Raw genomic sequence first — 16,824 nt, forward strand, 5'->3', positions numbered from 1 at the left:
CCACTGGACACACACTGTGTCTGATTAACCCATTCTGACCTGAGATCAGATTCTAAAAATGTCAGTCGTTCTTCGATTTAAAAAAAATGGCAGACCTACAAGCTCGTATCGCGCCACTCGGTGGCGCGATATGAGCTTGTAGATCAGCTATTTATCATCATAACATGATGCTGACACCAAAATTGGTGCCCGTTCAGAATGGGTTAATACCTCCCGTTGTTGTCGATCGGCTCTAGAGTGTTTTAGCTACATTTAGCTGCTACATCCACATCCGGGATAACATCCGGTCCGTCGGTAAAAGTGCTCCCCTGCTACAAATAGCTCGGGCGCTATGATTTAATGGATTAAATAACCACGGACACTCGGAGTGTTAACAGGTGGCATGTATTAAAAGTATTTCTGAGAGCTGTATAGTTGCATCACATGCTGGATAAATAAATGTTGCTCTTCCTTTTCAGCGTTCGTTGAATGGAAAGCACTCGTTCACAGAGGACGACGGTCTGTATCGCACCACCATAGGAGAGTCCACAGCCTCTCTGGACACCACCACCCGGTCAGGACGGAGTCACAGCAGCAGCCAAGCACGGTAAGGCTTTCTCCAACTCTGACCCATTTAGACCCCAGGAGGACGCGTCCATTTAGACCCCAGGACGCGTCCATTTAGACCCCAGGACGCGTCCATTTAGACCCCAGGATGCGTCCATTTAGACCCCAGGACGTGTCCATTTAGACCCCAGGACGCGTCCATTTAGACCCCAAGACGTGTCCATTTAGACCCCAGGAGGACACGTCCATTTAGACCCCAGGACGATGCGTCTGTGTCACCGTATAGTTTTAGTTTCAACCACTTTAACCATTATCCAAAACTGTGGAATGCACTTCCCATTGCAGTCAGAACTGCAGCATCACTCCCAATCTTCCGCCGTAGTCTGAAAACCCACCTTTTCAGACTCCATCATGGCCCATAGCACTTACCCTACCCCCTTAGATAGCATTTCTGTAGACTTAGATAGCATTTGATACAGACTTATAGCATGTTATGTAGACAGCACTATAATTGCATTGTATGTAGTCATAGCACGTCATAGTACATATGATATGTATAGCATAGTAGTATATATGTATAGTTTATATGTATAGTTTAATTATATAGATATTCCACTGTTACTTTCTTAGCTTACGCATGTTTCATGATAAATGCTTTTTATGTGATGTATTCCCATGCTTTTTTGTTCTTGCTTAATGTAAGTCGCTCTGGATTAAGAGCGTCTGCTAAATGCCTAAATTGTAAATTATTTTAAACTTTAGCTGTTGAAAAATAGCAGATCTACATAGCTCGTAGCGTGGCACAGAGTGCCGCACTACGAGCTTGTAGATCTGTGGGCATACCTTGGGGGGGTCCCCAGATGACAGTGAAGTGACCATTTAAGGACTTTTAACCCATTTTAGGCGGGAACCCCTTTTGGTGTTAGCATTACGTTATGCTTTAGCTATTGAAAAATAGCAGATCTACAAGCTCTACGAGCTTGTAGATCTGCTATTTTTGAAAAATCGAAGAACGACTGAGATTTTCAGAAAACTGTCAGGATGTAGAAGACATTTTTAGAATCTGATCTCAGGTCAGAATGGATAAAGAACTTTATGACAACAACAGAAATTAAAGAAAGCAAAGACAAAGTCCATTATACTGCATTAAATGTAATCAACAAAGTACATTATGAAAAGTGGGTGTCACATTATCTATAAGAGTTTTTGCTGTGCCTCTAGTGCCTTAACCCATTTTGGGTGTTACACTTTAGCTATTGAAAAATAGCAGATCTACAAGCTCATAGCGTGCCACCGAGTGGCGCGCTATGAGCTTGTAGGTCTGCTATTTTTGAAAAATCGTGAAAATGTGATGCAAATCTTTGAATATATATTCTTTCTGAGCCAACGTTTTTAACTCAAATCTTTGCTTCTGGGAGGGGGGGTCCCTGGAACAACATATTTATCAGATGGGGGTCGGCGGCCAAATACAGATATTTGTGGGGGTCCTTGACATGAAAATGTTTGAGAACGACTCATAAACATGAGGTTTTTCAGAAAACTGTCAGGAATTTGAAGGCATTTTGTAGAATCGGGTTAATGTCCTCTCTTGGACGATAGAACGGTTCATGATGCAAACTAGCAGCCCTGGTCACACAAGCCCTGTTTTCTAATCAGACAGCTGCTACAGCAAGTAAATAAGGGCAGCAAAACAAGCCCCATATACTGCATACTCCTTGTCAGAGCGTTTCATCTGCAATTACACTATTCATTGGGTTATATTAAAGTCAGCATGACTTTGCTTAGGTTACCCTTGTTTGAGGTAAAAATACACAACATACTTAACAAATAAAACTCCACATGGTGTCCTTGTGAGGCACTGAATCATTTATTCCAGGAAGAAAAAAAGGCTGAAATGTGATTATAGCTAAGGAAGGATTCACCTTTTCTCTGGAATCTGTTGGAAAAACGATGGGTGACTTCAATATTTTACCACAAAACAACAACAGCAATCATAATGGTAACAAGAAGACTCACCCCGGTGCGTGCCCATTTTTCCTCCCGAAATCTTCCCCAGTATAAAAAGATACTCCTGTGGAAAGGTTATTTAATATTACATTTATTGACCCTATAAACAATTTAGTATTATTTAGTATATGTAAAGTTTTGCCCCCTCAAATGGTACCTCGTCAGATAATCCCCACATATCCTACAACAACGTCTGTGAACAGACTTCACTGTAGTAGCTTTTCATAAATTATATTTGTACTTAGGCTGTCTGCAGTCATGAAAGTTTATAGTTAGAGAAATTCAAAATCCAGCCGTCTGCTGTCCAGCCTCTCCCACCAACCCCTCACTGGGGAAAGTTCTGGGAGGAAAACAGAAACGGGGCGAGTCTTCTTGTATTAATCATAATAACACCAATACGGTGATCCTTTGCATCGTCACACGCTGCCCATCTGAAAGGACCTCCACCCTGTTCATCCTGAGCCCAACATGCAGTGCTGTAACAGTGTTGACTTTATCCTGTTCATCCTGAGCCCAACATGCAGTGCTGTAAACAGTGTTGACTTTATCCTGTTCATCCTGAGCCCAACATGCAGTGCTGTAAACAGTGTTGACTTTATCCTGTTCATCCTGAGCCCAACATGCAGTGCTGTAACAGTGTTGACTTTATCCTGTTCATCCTGAGCCCAACATGCAGTGCTGTAAACAGTGTTGACTTTATCCTGTTCATCCTGAGCCCAACATGCAGTGCTGTAAACAGTGTTGACTTTATCCTGTTCATCCTGAGCCCAACATGCAGTGCTGTAACAGTGTTGACTTTATCCTGTTCATCCTGAGCCCAACATGCAGTGCTGTAAACAGTGTTGACTTTATCCTGTTCATCCTGAGCCCAACATGCAGTGCTGTAAACAGTGTTGACTTTATCCTGTTCATCCTGAGCCCAACATGCAGTGCTGTAACAGTGTTGACTTTATCCTGTTCATCCTGAGCCCAACATGCAGTGCTGTAAACAGTGTTGACTTTATCCTGTTCATCCTGAGCCCAACATGCAGTGCTGTAAACAGTGTTGACTTTATCCTGTTCATCCTGAGCCCAACATGCAGTGCTGTAAACAGTGTTGACTTTGACAGCAGATTTTGATTTTAGTCTTTTGAATCGTTTTCATTATAGTTACATTTTTGTCACCTGGAATGTTTTCGTGTTAGTCTAGTTTTAGTCGACTAAATATCGTAAGATTTTAGTCGACTAAATCTACAGTAGATTTTTAGTCTACTAGAATGTATTTGGCCGGGCCTTGATGCCATCGTAATGGCTGATGTGAGCTCGTAGATCGGCTATTTTCAGCATGCAACCAAGTGTAAAATGTCTTTTATAAATGTGTACTGGATCTCTTGTCTACTAGTCTCTACCCTGAAGAAGGCAGTTGTACTGCCGAAACGTTGGTTTTTACTCTGCATCCTAAATAATCGGCACTTTGGCTATCAGTGTGTGCAGCCAGCCACCCTTTTGTCTTTTTAAGACTTTTTAACTCTTTAGATGTTTCTGCCGTGAGCTGGCATCACTACTAAGATAATGAGTTTAGCGTTCTCCTGCTCAGCACTAGTCTCTTCCTAACATTTTAGTCTAGTTTAATTTTCGTATTTATTGATGAAAGTGTCAATAGTCTTAGTCATCATAGCTTAGTTTTCATTTCAGAAAAAAGGTAGTCGACGGACATTCTTCGTCATAGTATTGGTCGACAACACCAACCTATTGTGACTTCTCCTGTTGAAAGGGAGGACTCTGGACAGAAGCGAACCACCACCTCCTCTGGCTCGCTGAAGAAGAGTTACCATGGAGGAGACGGACATTCCTCCGGATTTCTGCGCAAGCGCTCCAAGCGAGAAGGTGAGGAAAGATGGGTTATAATATTATGGTAATGGCATGGCAAGAAATAAGAATAACAAATATAAACAGCATATGCAACAATCAATGTCATGGGACCCATGGGTCGGTTAAACTAAAAAGGGTCATGTTAAAACTAGGTAAGAGAAAAAAGGAAAGAAAATAATGCTTTGGTTAAAAGGTAGGTTTTTAGTACATTTTTAAAAGCATGAGTGCGCTCTGAGGTGCAAGGGGAGGGAGTTCCACAGACATGGGGCTTATTTATAATTTAAAGGGGAGGGAGTTCCACAGACATGGGGCTTGTTTATTAATTTTTGTTTTTTTTCCCCCTTAGTTTTAGTTAACTATCATAACCTTGCTCAGCATCATTTCTGAATTCTCAGAGGAATAGACAGCACACCAGTGACACCTAGTGGCCAACTCAGGCTACTGACATACATGTACCTAATAGCAACCACCCAGGAGTGCAAGGAGGATACAGTAGGCCAGGAAGATGGATGCCATAGGCCAGGGAGATGGATGCCATAGGCCAGGGAGATGGATGCCATAGGCCAGGGAGATGGATGCCATAGGCCAGGGAGATGAATGCCATAGGCCAGGGAGATGGATGTCATACTGTGTGTCATAGGCTCAATAAGTCAGTGTGTCACCTCCCCCTTCACATTCATAGGCTCAATAAGTCAGTGTGTCACCTCCCCCTTCACATTCATAGGCTCAATAAGTCAGTGTGTCACCTCCCCCTTCACATTCATAGGCTCAATAAGTCAGTGTGTCACCTCCCCCTTCACATTCATAGGCTCAATAAGTCAGTGTGTCACCTCCCCCTTCACATTCATAGGGTCAATAAGTCAGTGTGTCACCTCCCCCTTCACATTCATAGGCTCAATAAGTCAGTGTGTCACCTCCCCCTTCACATTCATAGGCTCAATAAGTCAGTGTGTCACCTCCCCCTTCACATTCATAGGGTCAATAAGTCAGTGTGTCACCTCCCCCTTCACATTCATAGGCTCAATAAGTCAGTGTGTCACCTCCCCCTTCACATTCATAGGGTCATTACGTCAGTGTGTCACCTCCCCCTTCACATTCATAGGCTCAATAAGTCAGTGTGTCACCTCCCCCTTCACATTCATAGGCTCAATAAGTCAGTGTGTCACCTCCCCCTTCACATTCATAGGGTCATTACGTCAGTGTGTCACCTCCCCCTTCACATTCATAGGCTCAATAAGTCAGTGTGTCACCTCCCCCTTCACATTCATAGGGTCAATAAGTCAGTGTGTCACCTCCCCCTTCACATTCATAGGCTCAATAAGTCAGTGTGTCACCTCCCCCTTCACATTCATAGGCTCAATAAGTCAGTGTGTCACCTCCCCCTTCACATTCAATGGATCCCATGATCTTTTGGGATGTAATGTCCTGGGGGTCAAGTAGCGCCACCAGGAGGCCGACTTTTTTATATTACTCCTCCAGATTCTGTCCAAAAACCCTGCAAATCGTTACACACTATCTCTCACACTATGTTCAAGACGGATAGCCGATCTACATCGACATGTTGTGAGCTTGTACTGTAGATCGGATATTTGAACTATTTTAAAAGGTTTTTCAAAATAGTAAAAAAAAAAGTGAGGGGCGCTCTTATCATCGTACATCATAATGAAGTAAAATAGACACTTTGTCTATTTGCTCAGACACTATGACGTAAAATTCTCCATTAAGAAATTGTAGAGTGCCCAGGCCGTAGCGTAACGGTCTGGGCACCGGACTGGTGATCCAGTCGCGGTGTGCCGCGGGTTCGACTCCCGAACCCGACACGGCCTTTACCGCATGTCATCCCCCCATCTCTCTCCCATTTCCTGTCAGCCTACTATCTGTCCCTTAAAAAATCAATAAAAGGCGTAAGCCGCAAAAAAAAAAAAAGAAAAAAAAAAAAAAAAAAAAAAATTGTAGAGTTAAATCATTACCTAGTGAGGAATATTCAGAGATAAAGGACATCACTCCACCCTGTTAAACAGCAAAAGATAATGGATACCCACAAACATCTGAGCGACGTGCGCGTCATCCAGAAGAACCTGGTGTTTGTATTGGGTCTGTCACGAAAGCTGGCCGACCCCGAGGTATTAAAGAGGCCAGATTTATTTGGGAAGTTTGGGAGAATCACCACTTTGAAAGTGATGACCAACAACATGTCATATGCCGGCACACAGGGGCCTATTGCCAGTGCATATGTAACATACAGTCGCTCTGAAGACGCCCTCAGAGCTATACAGTGTGTCAACAATGAAAAGGTAGATGGCAGAATACTTAGGGCTTCTTTGGGAACAACTAAATACTGCAGTTACTTTTTAAAGAGCATGCCTTGTCCCAAACCGGACTGCACATATCTACACGAGCTCGGAGACGAAGACGCTACCTTTACGAAAGAGGAGATACAGGCAGGTAAGCACGAAGAATACAAGCAGAAGCTGTTAGACAGTTAGAGGATCTCCCAAGCCTCCAGTAAGGAGCATTGAAGCTGCCACTACCTACTGGCGAAAAGAGGAACTGCAGCACTTTAATGGAGATGGATGGATGTTCATGACGTTTGAGGTCCGGCCTTTGAGCAACTTCATCGAAATGAATAGATGCGGTTCAGGCTCTATTCTTTATAGCTCTATGGGATCTCCTCAAATTCAACCCCAGCCACAGGAATGGACAAACCAGAGCCATAGAGTAAGACAGAGTTACGCAAACTCCGTTCACTTCATGGGGCTTCAGTCCAATGGCGGCTCCTCTACATAGACTTCTATTGAGAGTGGGGAGAACCGGGAGTTTACGGGATGCATTGTCGTAGTCTATGGGCTCACGCATCACATGAACCACATGACCGGGCTATTTTCTGCCCCTTCAATATCACAACTCTTCTATTAGATGGCTTTGGGACGGACACACCCGTGTGAAGTGAGGGGCGCTCTTATCATATTACAACACCTAAACATTCTATCATTAGGTGATGTAATGATGATGTAAAACAAATTCTCTTTATTGTTAATGGGTTTTAATGTTTGTGTTAGGGACCAAACAAACATTAATTTCTCTTCATTGTCAATGGCGTTTTTAAAACAAACATTGAACTAAAAACAAACCTGTAGCCTATATGTCACCCCCCCCCCCCATTTCCTGTCAGCCTACTACTGTCTATCCCTCCATAAAAATATATATAATAAAGGCGAAAGCCACAAATAAATACATTAAAAAAAAAAGATCTGCACTTTAGCTGCTAGAGCACCCAATGCCCCGCTTTTTTTAACAGTACACTGTCACTGTACAGTATGTGGTGGTGGTGACATTGATACATTATTGATAAAAAGCTATACTATTTAGGCCCAAAATCTATAAATCTCACTATTAAGGCAACAGGCCGGTTCTGCATGCTGCACAAGGTGCCCTTTTTTACTGAAGCACCAGCCCCTCTAAATGTCTGTGTGCCCTTTTTTACTGAAGCACCAGCCCCTCTAAATGTCTGTGTGCCCTTTATTACTGAAGCACCAGCCCCTCTAAATGTCTGTGTGCCCTTTATTACTGAAGCACCAGCCCCTCTAAATGTCTGTGTGCCCTTTTTTACTGAAGCACCAGCCCCTCTAAATGTCTGTGTGCCCTTTTTTACTGAAGCACCAGCCCCTCTAAATGTCTGTGTGCCCTTTATTACTGAAGCACCAGCCCCTCTAAATGTCTGTGTGCCCTTTATTACTGAAGCACCAGCCCCTCTAAATGTCTGTGCACGCCACTGAGGTCTCTTGTCTTTGTGTGGCCACAGAGTCGGACTCTGACAGCGAGCTGTCGCTGGACGATCACAGCAGCTCCTACGCTTCATCAGACAGCGAAGACGACGAGAGGAGGAGGAGACGGAAACACCGCTGGAACAACGAAGCACAGCCTCAGCACAGCACGCCTCTTGGTAAGACAGACAAATACTACAACGAAGCACAGCCTCAGCACAGCACGCCTCTTGGTAAGACAGACAAATACTACAAAATGTCTTTCTAAATCCTCCCAGTTTTCTGAAAAACCTATGTTACTATGTCAGTGGTGCTCAACCTTTTTTCATGTCAAGGACCCCCAGAATTATCTGTATTTGGCCACGGATCCCCATCTGAATATATGTAGTTCCAGGGACCCCCCAGAAGCAAAGATTTGAGTTAAAAATGTGGGCTCTGAAAGAATATAGTGACCAGATTTGACTGACAGCCTGCCATAGCACAATTATTTTTCTTCCCAAAATGAGTTAATAGCACAGACAGACTCTTCACATACTAGAGCATGTCTGAAATAAGTGTGAGAGCTGAAATCGACATATAAATATGAAATAAATGCTTAAACATGTAGCTAGGTGTAATGTTAGAGACCTCAGAAGTGAACCTTTCAAGCCTGTTTTCTCAACTCGCTGTTTCTCTGCAAGACATCACTCTATAAGCCATATCTCCAAAACTGGTGGGTCAAACTGAATAACCAATATGTCAATTTGAAGCTATGATTCCCTGCTTTCATATGACATTCAAAAAAATCCAATGGCAGTCCCTCAGTCAAATTTGGTCACAATTATATTCAAAGATTTGCACTACATTTTCACGATTTCACAATAGCTAAAGTATGACATAATGCTTAAAACACTATAAGGGGTTCCCGCCCAGAATGTGTTAAGACTCCATTCATCCCAAATTGATGCTTTGTTGTGTCAGTGTATTGTTGAATGCACACCATATACACCAGTGTATAGGCTACAGGAAAGCTGTGACACATTAAATGCAAGAAAATAATCAAATGAGAGGGTTTATGATTTATAAATATCTGGGTGTCATTGGCATACCTGCGTGGGTAGAGATGTCATTGGGGGGTGGCATATCCTGAGTGGGTAGAGAATACAGATGTCATTGGGTTCCATTTGTACACCTTCAGGGTTACAGACCTATAAAGGGTCCATTTGGGACCCCCTCAAGGAACCCTGACAAGAACATTACAAACACTGGTATCGATATGCAAGTTATGGTGTAGTTATGGATATCTGTACATTTCTACCCCTAATAGTTGGGATTCCACAAAATGTGTTACAAATGAGCAGGTTTTTTTTTTTTTTTTGCAAATGTACAGTTAAATATATATCCCAGAGGAGGTTTCAATTGTTATCAACCCTCAATAAAACACTAAAGTAATGCATTAGTTTGCACTGTCTTTTCTCGTGAACTTACTATGCCAGCGGTGGCAGCGGTGGCCGAGCGGATTGCGGAGCGGTCTTGATACCGGAAGGTCGCCAGTTCGAATCAGCGGTCCGACACGTTAAAAATTACCACCACTGAAGTGCCCTTGGACAAGGCATTGAACCACTACCATGAAATGTTCTATGAAATAAGCAGGGCCTGGTTGTAAACAAGTATCTGATGCTTAGTCCAGTTACCCTGGGTAAACATAGTACCTTTCTTTCCTTAGTCCAGTTACCCTGGGTAAACATAGTACCTTTCCTTTCCTTAGTCCAGTTACCCTGGGTAAACATAGTACCTTTCCTTTCCTTAGTCCAGTTACCCTGGGTAAACATAGTACCTTACCTTTCCTTAGTCCAGTTACCCTGGGTAAACATAGTACCTTTCCTTTCCTTAGTCCAGTTACCCTGGGTAAACATAGTACCTTACCTTTCCTTAGTCCAGTTACCCTGGGTAAACATAGTACCTTTCCTTTCCTTAGTCCAGTTACCCTGGGTAAACATAGTACCTTTCCTTTCCTTTCCTTAGTCCAGTTACCCTGGGTAAACATAGTACCTTTCTTTCCTTTCCACACGTATACTGTACTGCAGTGGACACTGCAGACAATCCCGTGAAGCCTTACTGGCCGGCGGAGCCTCCGACAGCCAGTGAGAACGACGAGGAGGAGGAGGAGGCGGAGCCTGGCGGAGCGGCGGAGACGCTGCGCGTGGAGACCAAGGTCAAGGTGGACCTCCACCGGGACAACCAGCTGAAGGGCGAGTCCCCGTCGGAGAACGAGGGCGGAGGCAAAGACAGCGCCCCCTGCAGCTCACCCGACAGCAACCAGCCACGACGAGGTGAGAGAAAACACATACTCCTTTAGCTATTGAAAAATAGCAGATCTACAAGCTCATAGCGCGCCACCGAGTGGCGCGCTACGAGCTTGTAGGTCTGCTATTTTTTGAAGAATCGTGAAAAGTGACATGAAAGTGTTTGAGAACGACTGACATAGAAAAACATAGCTTTTTCAAGAAAACCGTTTAGAAGACATTTGCCGAATCGTTCCCAGGTCAAAATGGGTTAAACTATTCCCATTATATAATGCCGTCATTTTTAACGCCGTTACCCCCAACACTGGAAATGGGCCTGTTGGGTTTGAATTTATTTTAATTTCACTTAAACCGTCTTAACCTGTGTGCAAAAGAGAATAAGAACTAGAAAAAGTGCCCTTCTGGGCACAGGTCTCCACCAGGATAGGAATGTAGGACATTGCAGCTTGCCTTCATCTGGTGGTTGGATAAAAGGGCAACAAAAGTAAACTAGGGAGTTGGCATACAAAGTTATCCACAGATCCGTGCAGTTAGAGGTAAAAACAGTTTTCGGCCAGTTATAGCGCCACCTTGAGGCTGAGTTGAAATTGTTCATGTGGCATTTCTTCCTCGGCCTAGTGGGAATGTGCGTGCACAATTTGACGGAAATCACGCGATGTGTTCATGATTTGCAGCATTTTGTTTGAAACTGAGCACTCCTGTGAACTTTGGAAGCCAATCTTAACCAATCAGGATGGGGTCTGAGAAATCTGAAAGACCCGTTTCGTTTAATGGCTCTAGACTCTAGAGAGACTGTGTACCAATTTGCTTTTGTTTGGACAAAATCTGTAGGTGTACTGTGCAAAAACCTGTTTTGCACAAAGCGGCCTCCTGGTGGCGCTATAACAGGCCGTTCTGGAAAGTTTGGGGCAGTTTGGGTTCATCGTTGGCATCCAGGGAGAGTGTGTGCAAAATTTGGCATCGACCGGGTTAACGGTGGCCGAGATTAGCTGCTCACGGACACACACACGGACGGACACACACGGACACACGGACGGACGGACGGACGGAGTGCAAAACATACTCTCCCCCCATGCCTTCGGCCTGGTGGAGACAAAAATAGATAATGAGAATAGAGTCCAGCAGTGTTTCACACGGAGACCATTTATTGTTGAGCGTGTGGGGGAACGTCCCTGGTCAAATTAAACACATGACTCAACCACCATGTCAACAATCTACCAAACTCTGCTTCCTAATAGATGCTGAATAACTCGGTGAGTCACTGTGTATTTCTGTTCCTTGGCCCTTGTGGTAGTGAATTGAGTAGATTTATTTATTTGCTTCCAACCAACATACAAAGAAGGTTCGGATAATGTCAGTCAGTGTGTCTCCGACTGTTGCACTGCATAGAATCATACAGACACCACACCAGCCTCAGTCTTCAGGTCGATGTGGATGTCATCATTCTAATGTCCATTTCACAGTGGCTACTGGCTATTGGCCTGGTGGAAGCAAAAGGTTACATCGAGACTTCTAGAGTTTAGAAGAGATGTGACTCCCAGGGTAGAAACAGCCTAGATCCCGATCCTCGTGTAATTAGTGATTTTAGTGCTCAGAATGGGATAAAGTACGATGTTGCGAGAGCTTAAAAGGGATTAATCAACTAACGAAGTGTTGGTCGACCAAACTGGTCAATCGATATATTTTATTTATTTTATAATGTTAGGAGGAGGGGCCCGGACAGGAGTCAACCCACAGAACCTTGTCCCTCCACATGCCAAAATAGTACCTCTCAGTCCCGGCATAGTAGTTCCGGAGTGGTTCCAATGGATTGTGTGGCCCTGGTCTTTCCCTAGTGGGTCTGATCGAGGGTAGCTACTGGGACGTAAGTCGGGACTTGATCACCCCGGCTGGGTCACCTGAGTGAGGGGTGTGATGTTCACGAGACCCGAAACCCTGATGATGACCTTGGGATATATCACTGAGGATACGTCCCAGGTGATGACCTTGGGATACATCACTGAGGATACGTCCCAGGTGATGACCTTGGGATACATCACTGAGGATACGTCCCAGGTGATGACCTTGGGATACATCACTGAGGATACGTCCCAGGTGATGACCTTATAGGATACATCACTGAGGATACGTCCCAGGTGATGACCTTGGGATACATCACTGAGGATACGTCCCAGGTGATGACCTTGGGATACATCACTGAGGATACGTCCCAGGTGATGACCTTGGGATACATCACTGAGGATACGTCCCAGGTGATGACCTTGGGATACATCACTGAGGATACGTCCCAGGTGATGACCTTGGGATACATCACTGAGGATACGTCCCAGGTGATGACCTTGGGATACATCACTGAGGATACGTCCCAGGTGATGACCTTGGGATACATCACTGAGGATACGTCCCAGGTGATGACCTTGGGATACATCACTGAGGATACGTCCCAGGTGATGACCTTATAGGATACATCACTGAGGATACGTCCCAGGTGATGACCTTGGGATACATCACTGAGGATACGTCCCAGGTGATGACCTTGGGATACATCACTGAGGATACGTCCCAGGTGATGACCTTGGGATACATCACTGAGGATACGTCCCAGGTGATGACCTTGGGATACATCACTGAGGATACGTCCCAGGTGATGACCTTGGGATACATCACTGAGGATACGTCCCAGTTGCATCCATGCGATGTATTTTCTTTCGTTCTGATATTGTGACTATGAGGCGACAGCCATAGTATACACTACAGTACATTTATAGTATTGGAAGGTAATTTCAATACCGGTACATGTTGACCCCGATCTTTTTGTCTTAGGTATTCTGAAAAAGAATATCACCTACCCCCCTCCTCTGGCCGACAAAAACATGAAGAATCGCCTTCGGGAGAAACTCAGTGACTACAACTCCCATGCCATTTCCCCGCTCACACTCGCCCCCTCCTCTCCCACCACCAACAACAGAGGCCTGCACCCACTCCACCCGACCACCGGGGGCAACGGGGTACTACTAGCCCCGTCCTCTCCCACCACCAACAACAGAGGCCTGCACCCACTCCACCCGACCACCGGGGGCAACGGCATACTCGCCCCATCCTCTCCCACCACCAACAACAGAGGCCTGCACCCACTCCACACGACCACCGGGGGCAACGGCATACTCGCCCCATCCTCTCCCACCACCAACAACAGAGGCCTGCACCCACTCCACACGACCACCGGGGGCAACGGGGCACTTATCAAACTCCCCCCTCGCTCCCCAGTGATCCCTCGGCCGCCTCTGTCGCCGCGACAACGTCACAATGGAGTCGCTACCATGGTAACCGCGATGCTCACCACGACAACGGTGGTCAATGGCACCGAGGAGGAAGCCAACGAATCAGATTCAGAGTAAGTGGGCAAATGCTATGCTATGCTATGCTATACTATGCTATGCTATTCTATGCTATGCTATGCTATGCTATGCTATGCTATGCTATGCTATGCTATACTGTATATCTATGCATGTATGTTCAATTGTTCATATATATTTTAATAGTTACATAGTTACATATTTGACTTTTGCAACAATATAGTGAATATAGTGCTGTACAGTACAGCACCACTCATTTCAGATGGGTCTGTAGTCTGTAGAGTGTGTAGTAAAATGACTTGCATTTGGAAGATTACATTCATTCAGGTTTGTAGTGTACTTACAATAACGTTTTTCTTAAAAAAAAGTGGCAGCAATGAAACCTCTATCTGACTGGGGAGGACGGCCTGGACGGCCTCAACAACAACAACAACAACGTCTCAATGGAGCAGAGAAGTGGAAATGTTACCTGGCCATACGTGTGGAAACGTTACCGGGCCATACGTGTGGAAACGTTACCTGGCCATACGTGTGGAAATGTTACCTGGCCATACGTGACTCCAGCATCCAGTTGATTCTGGCAGGGACGTGCACACATAGACATCGGAGGGGGCTTCAGCCACCTTGCCCTTTTACCCCATCTGTAAAACAACTGCCCTTTCCAGACCATTGAATGCAGCATTCACTATATGGTGAAAGAAATGCAAAATGCCACTCCTCTCCTTTCAACGCCATGCCGGAAAGAAGGAAGGAAGGGAGCATTCAGGAGAATTGTTCTCCTGAACTTGGAACGAGTTTGTTTAGGAATCCATGTCGTTACACACCGCCTCTCCACTAGCTATAGAGTGCTGGGTTGCGCCCTTAGAGTATATATGAATAGAGAAGACACCCGAGTTCTCCTCCCATCCACTTGCATTAAGTTGCTCAAAAGCGCATGAGGCGATTTCACTCCTCCTTCCTGGTAGGAACAGAGTGCATTCTGGGACGGATTGCAATGGTGCAAACACATGAACGCGCTGCCGTTGAACGCGCACGAGCGTCGTCCGTCGTGAACGTGTACAATGATAGTCAACGGACAGCGCGTTCATGTGTTTGGGGCCAGGCTGCAATACCTTCATTCGGCCACTATGTCCATTTCGCCTCAGGGTTTCCTCTGGGTGCCGTCTCTATTCATATATATACTCTAAGGTTGCGCCCCGAAAATAGCTGATAGAGCTTGTAGATCTGCTATTTTCGCGTCCAAAAGTGCCCTCTTATGGGATTTCAGCCCCTGCCCCTCTCTGCACGTCCCTGGAGTTGGTTCTGGAACGCCTCTGGCCCACAAACTACCAATGGATTGTATATTATTGTGTATTGTGAAATATAACTTAAAAAGGGAACAGGGTGGATAAAAGTTCACCAAAACCACACAAGTAAAGAGTATTTGGTGGAGTAGCCTGTCCCTGAACTTTTATTTTGTCATAAAAAAAATACTTTTATTTTCTCATGAAACAACTGTGCCATGACTGAATGTGACCAAGTAAAGTACCCAAGCTGTTGACGAGCTTAAACATGTAATATACGTGTCTTTTCACCACTGTAGATAATCTTGTATTTTGGCTATTTTGTACGTGTGTATAGGAGAGAAATCATTTTTATACTGTAAAGTAGTATGGAATATACTGTATGTAAGCATTGGAGATTGTTTGTCAGCAATGTCATTTGAATTATAGTTTGGTTTTACATTTTAACGGATTGTACAGTTGTTTGTTAAAGTCTGCTTTCTGGATGTGAGGTCGGTTGTTGGACTTACAGATTCAGCCAATGTAGAAGTCCAGCCTTTTGACCACATGCTTTTGCTGTAGTGCTGCAAAGAAGTTATTTGGATGAATCAGGTTTCCTCTTTTTGGCAGAAGTTACAAAGAATGATTTGGTAACTGTTGCAAATTGGATAATGTTTGTAATATAATTTGTTGGTGCTACTTTATTATACCGTTCTAATGTGGTGTTTATGCAGGATACTGTGGGATAAATGCTTGAACTGGGCTTTTACAATGGCTGATACAGTGTTATGACTTATTCAGTGTCCTAGTATGCTGTACTTGGTTCAATGATATTGTAATTAACAACTGCTTAAGCCGTACAGTACCTATTCATTGTCATATTATGAAGAATAGCAAATATTAACTGACATACAAGCTCATATATAAATACAAAACTTCCTATCCGCTCTGATATGCCCAGAACAGGGACTCCAGGGTGAAAGAGGTCAAGTGTAGTGAAAATAGATTCGTTCTCAGTCACGTCTGAAACAATCAAAAGTACAGTAGATATGTATAGTTGTATACTACTGCCCATTCAAACAGACCAAGCCATACTCCTAGGCTAATTGTAGAGAATACAGAATTGTGTTTTATATCATTTGCTTCTACTTTGGTCAAATTAAAGGAGTTGTCACTGCTTGCTGTATGTGTGAATCAAAAGGCAGCTGAGAAAACGCACTGAAATTAAGTAAGTTATGTACTTTTAGGCCTACATAAAAGCAGTAATCTGACTGTCAAAAGGTGTCATTTGTGTACTGTATGTACAGTGTGTAACACCAATTTCATGTTGCTTCCTTTTTTTATGTTTTCTACCTTTTGCTTGATATTATTCCAAAAGAAAGGTAACTATATTGTGTTCCTTTTGATTGTTATCAAGCATTAGACAATGCCATCCGCACGAGCTCACACGGCCAGGGGGAATACATACAGTATTCACAGAGTTATCTTTCAAATAGCAACACTCCGAGTCCCGTACCTACAAGTATTAACCCGCCTTCCTATTCAGTACTCACATATGTTTAAAGATGGAGTGCCACAATGTTTGTATTTTTCCAGTTTTTCATGCGTCTATGAGGTGACAGTACTTCATTAGACGCCCTGGAGTCGTTTTTTATGTGCAATGGTGTATTATCTTTGTATTTAGGGTTTCTTCCTGGAGGCTGAACCCTTTGACAGTCAAACGGGCCAATGGAATAAACAGTAATATAGTGAC

At 44.2% G+C, this 16,824-nt stretch overlaps 2 protein-coding genes across 2 annotated transcripts in view; one reads left to right on the forward strand and one right to left on the reverse strand.

The window, feature by feature from the left end:
* LOC310857311 (cadherin EGF LAG seven-pass G-type receptor 1-like) overlaps window positions 1–14,217 on the forward strand; it is a 115,202-nt gene extending 100,985 nt beyond the window's left edge. The window contains exons 31-36 of the mRNA XM_083762925.1: window positions 459–586; window positions 4,307–4,419; window positions 8,207–8,347; window positions 10,235–10,480; window positions 13,277–13,847; window positions 14,178–14,217. Coding sequence (XP_083619051.1) covers window positions 459–586; window positions 4,307–4,419; window positions 8,207–8,347; window positions 10,235–10,480; window positions 13,277–13,847; window positions 14,178–14,202 — 1,224 coding nt within the window. The 3' untranslated portion in view covers window positions 14,203–14,217. The remainder of the gene's footprint in view (window positions 1–458; window positions 587–4,306; window positions 4,420–8,206; window positions 8,348–10,234; window positions 10,481–13,276; window positions 13,848–14,177) is intronic.
* Window positions 8,762–16,824, reverse strand: part of lmo2 (LIM domain only 2 (rhombotin-like 1)) — a 196,466-nt gene continuing 188,403 nt past the window's right edge. The window contains exon 4 of the transcript XR_014569130.1: window positions 8,762–8,829. The gene's annotated coding sequence lies outside the window, so the exon portion shown is untranslated. The remainder of the gene's footprint in view (window positions 8,830–16,824) is intronic.

The sequence above is a fragment of the Protomyctophum parallelum genome, assembly GCF_964188405.1.
Source record: "Protomyctophum parallelum genome assembly, chromosome: 4".
NCBI classification, from domain to species: domain Eukaryota; kingdom Metazoa; phylum Chordata; class Actinopteri; order Myctophiformes; family Myctophidae; genus Protomyctophum; species Protomyctophum parallelum.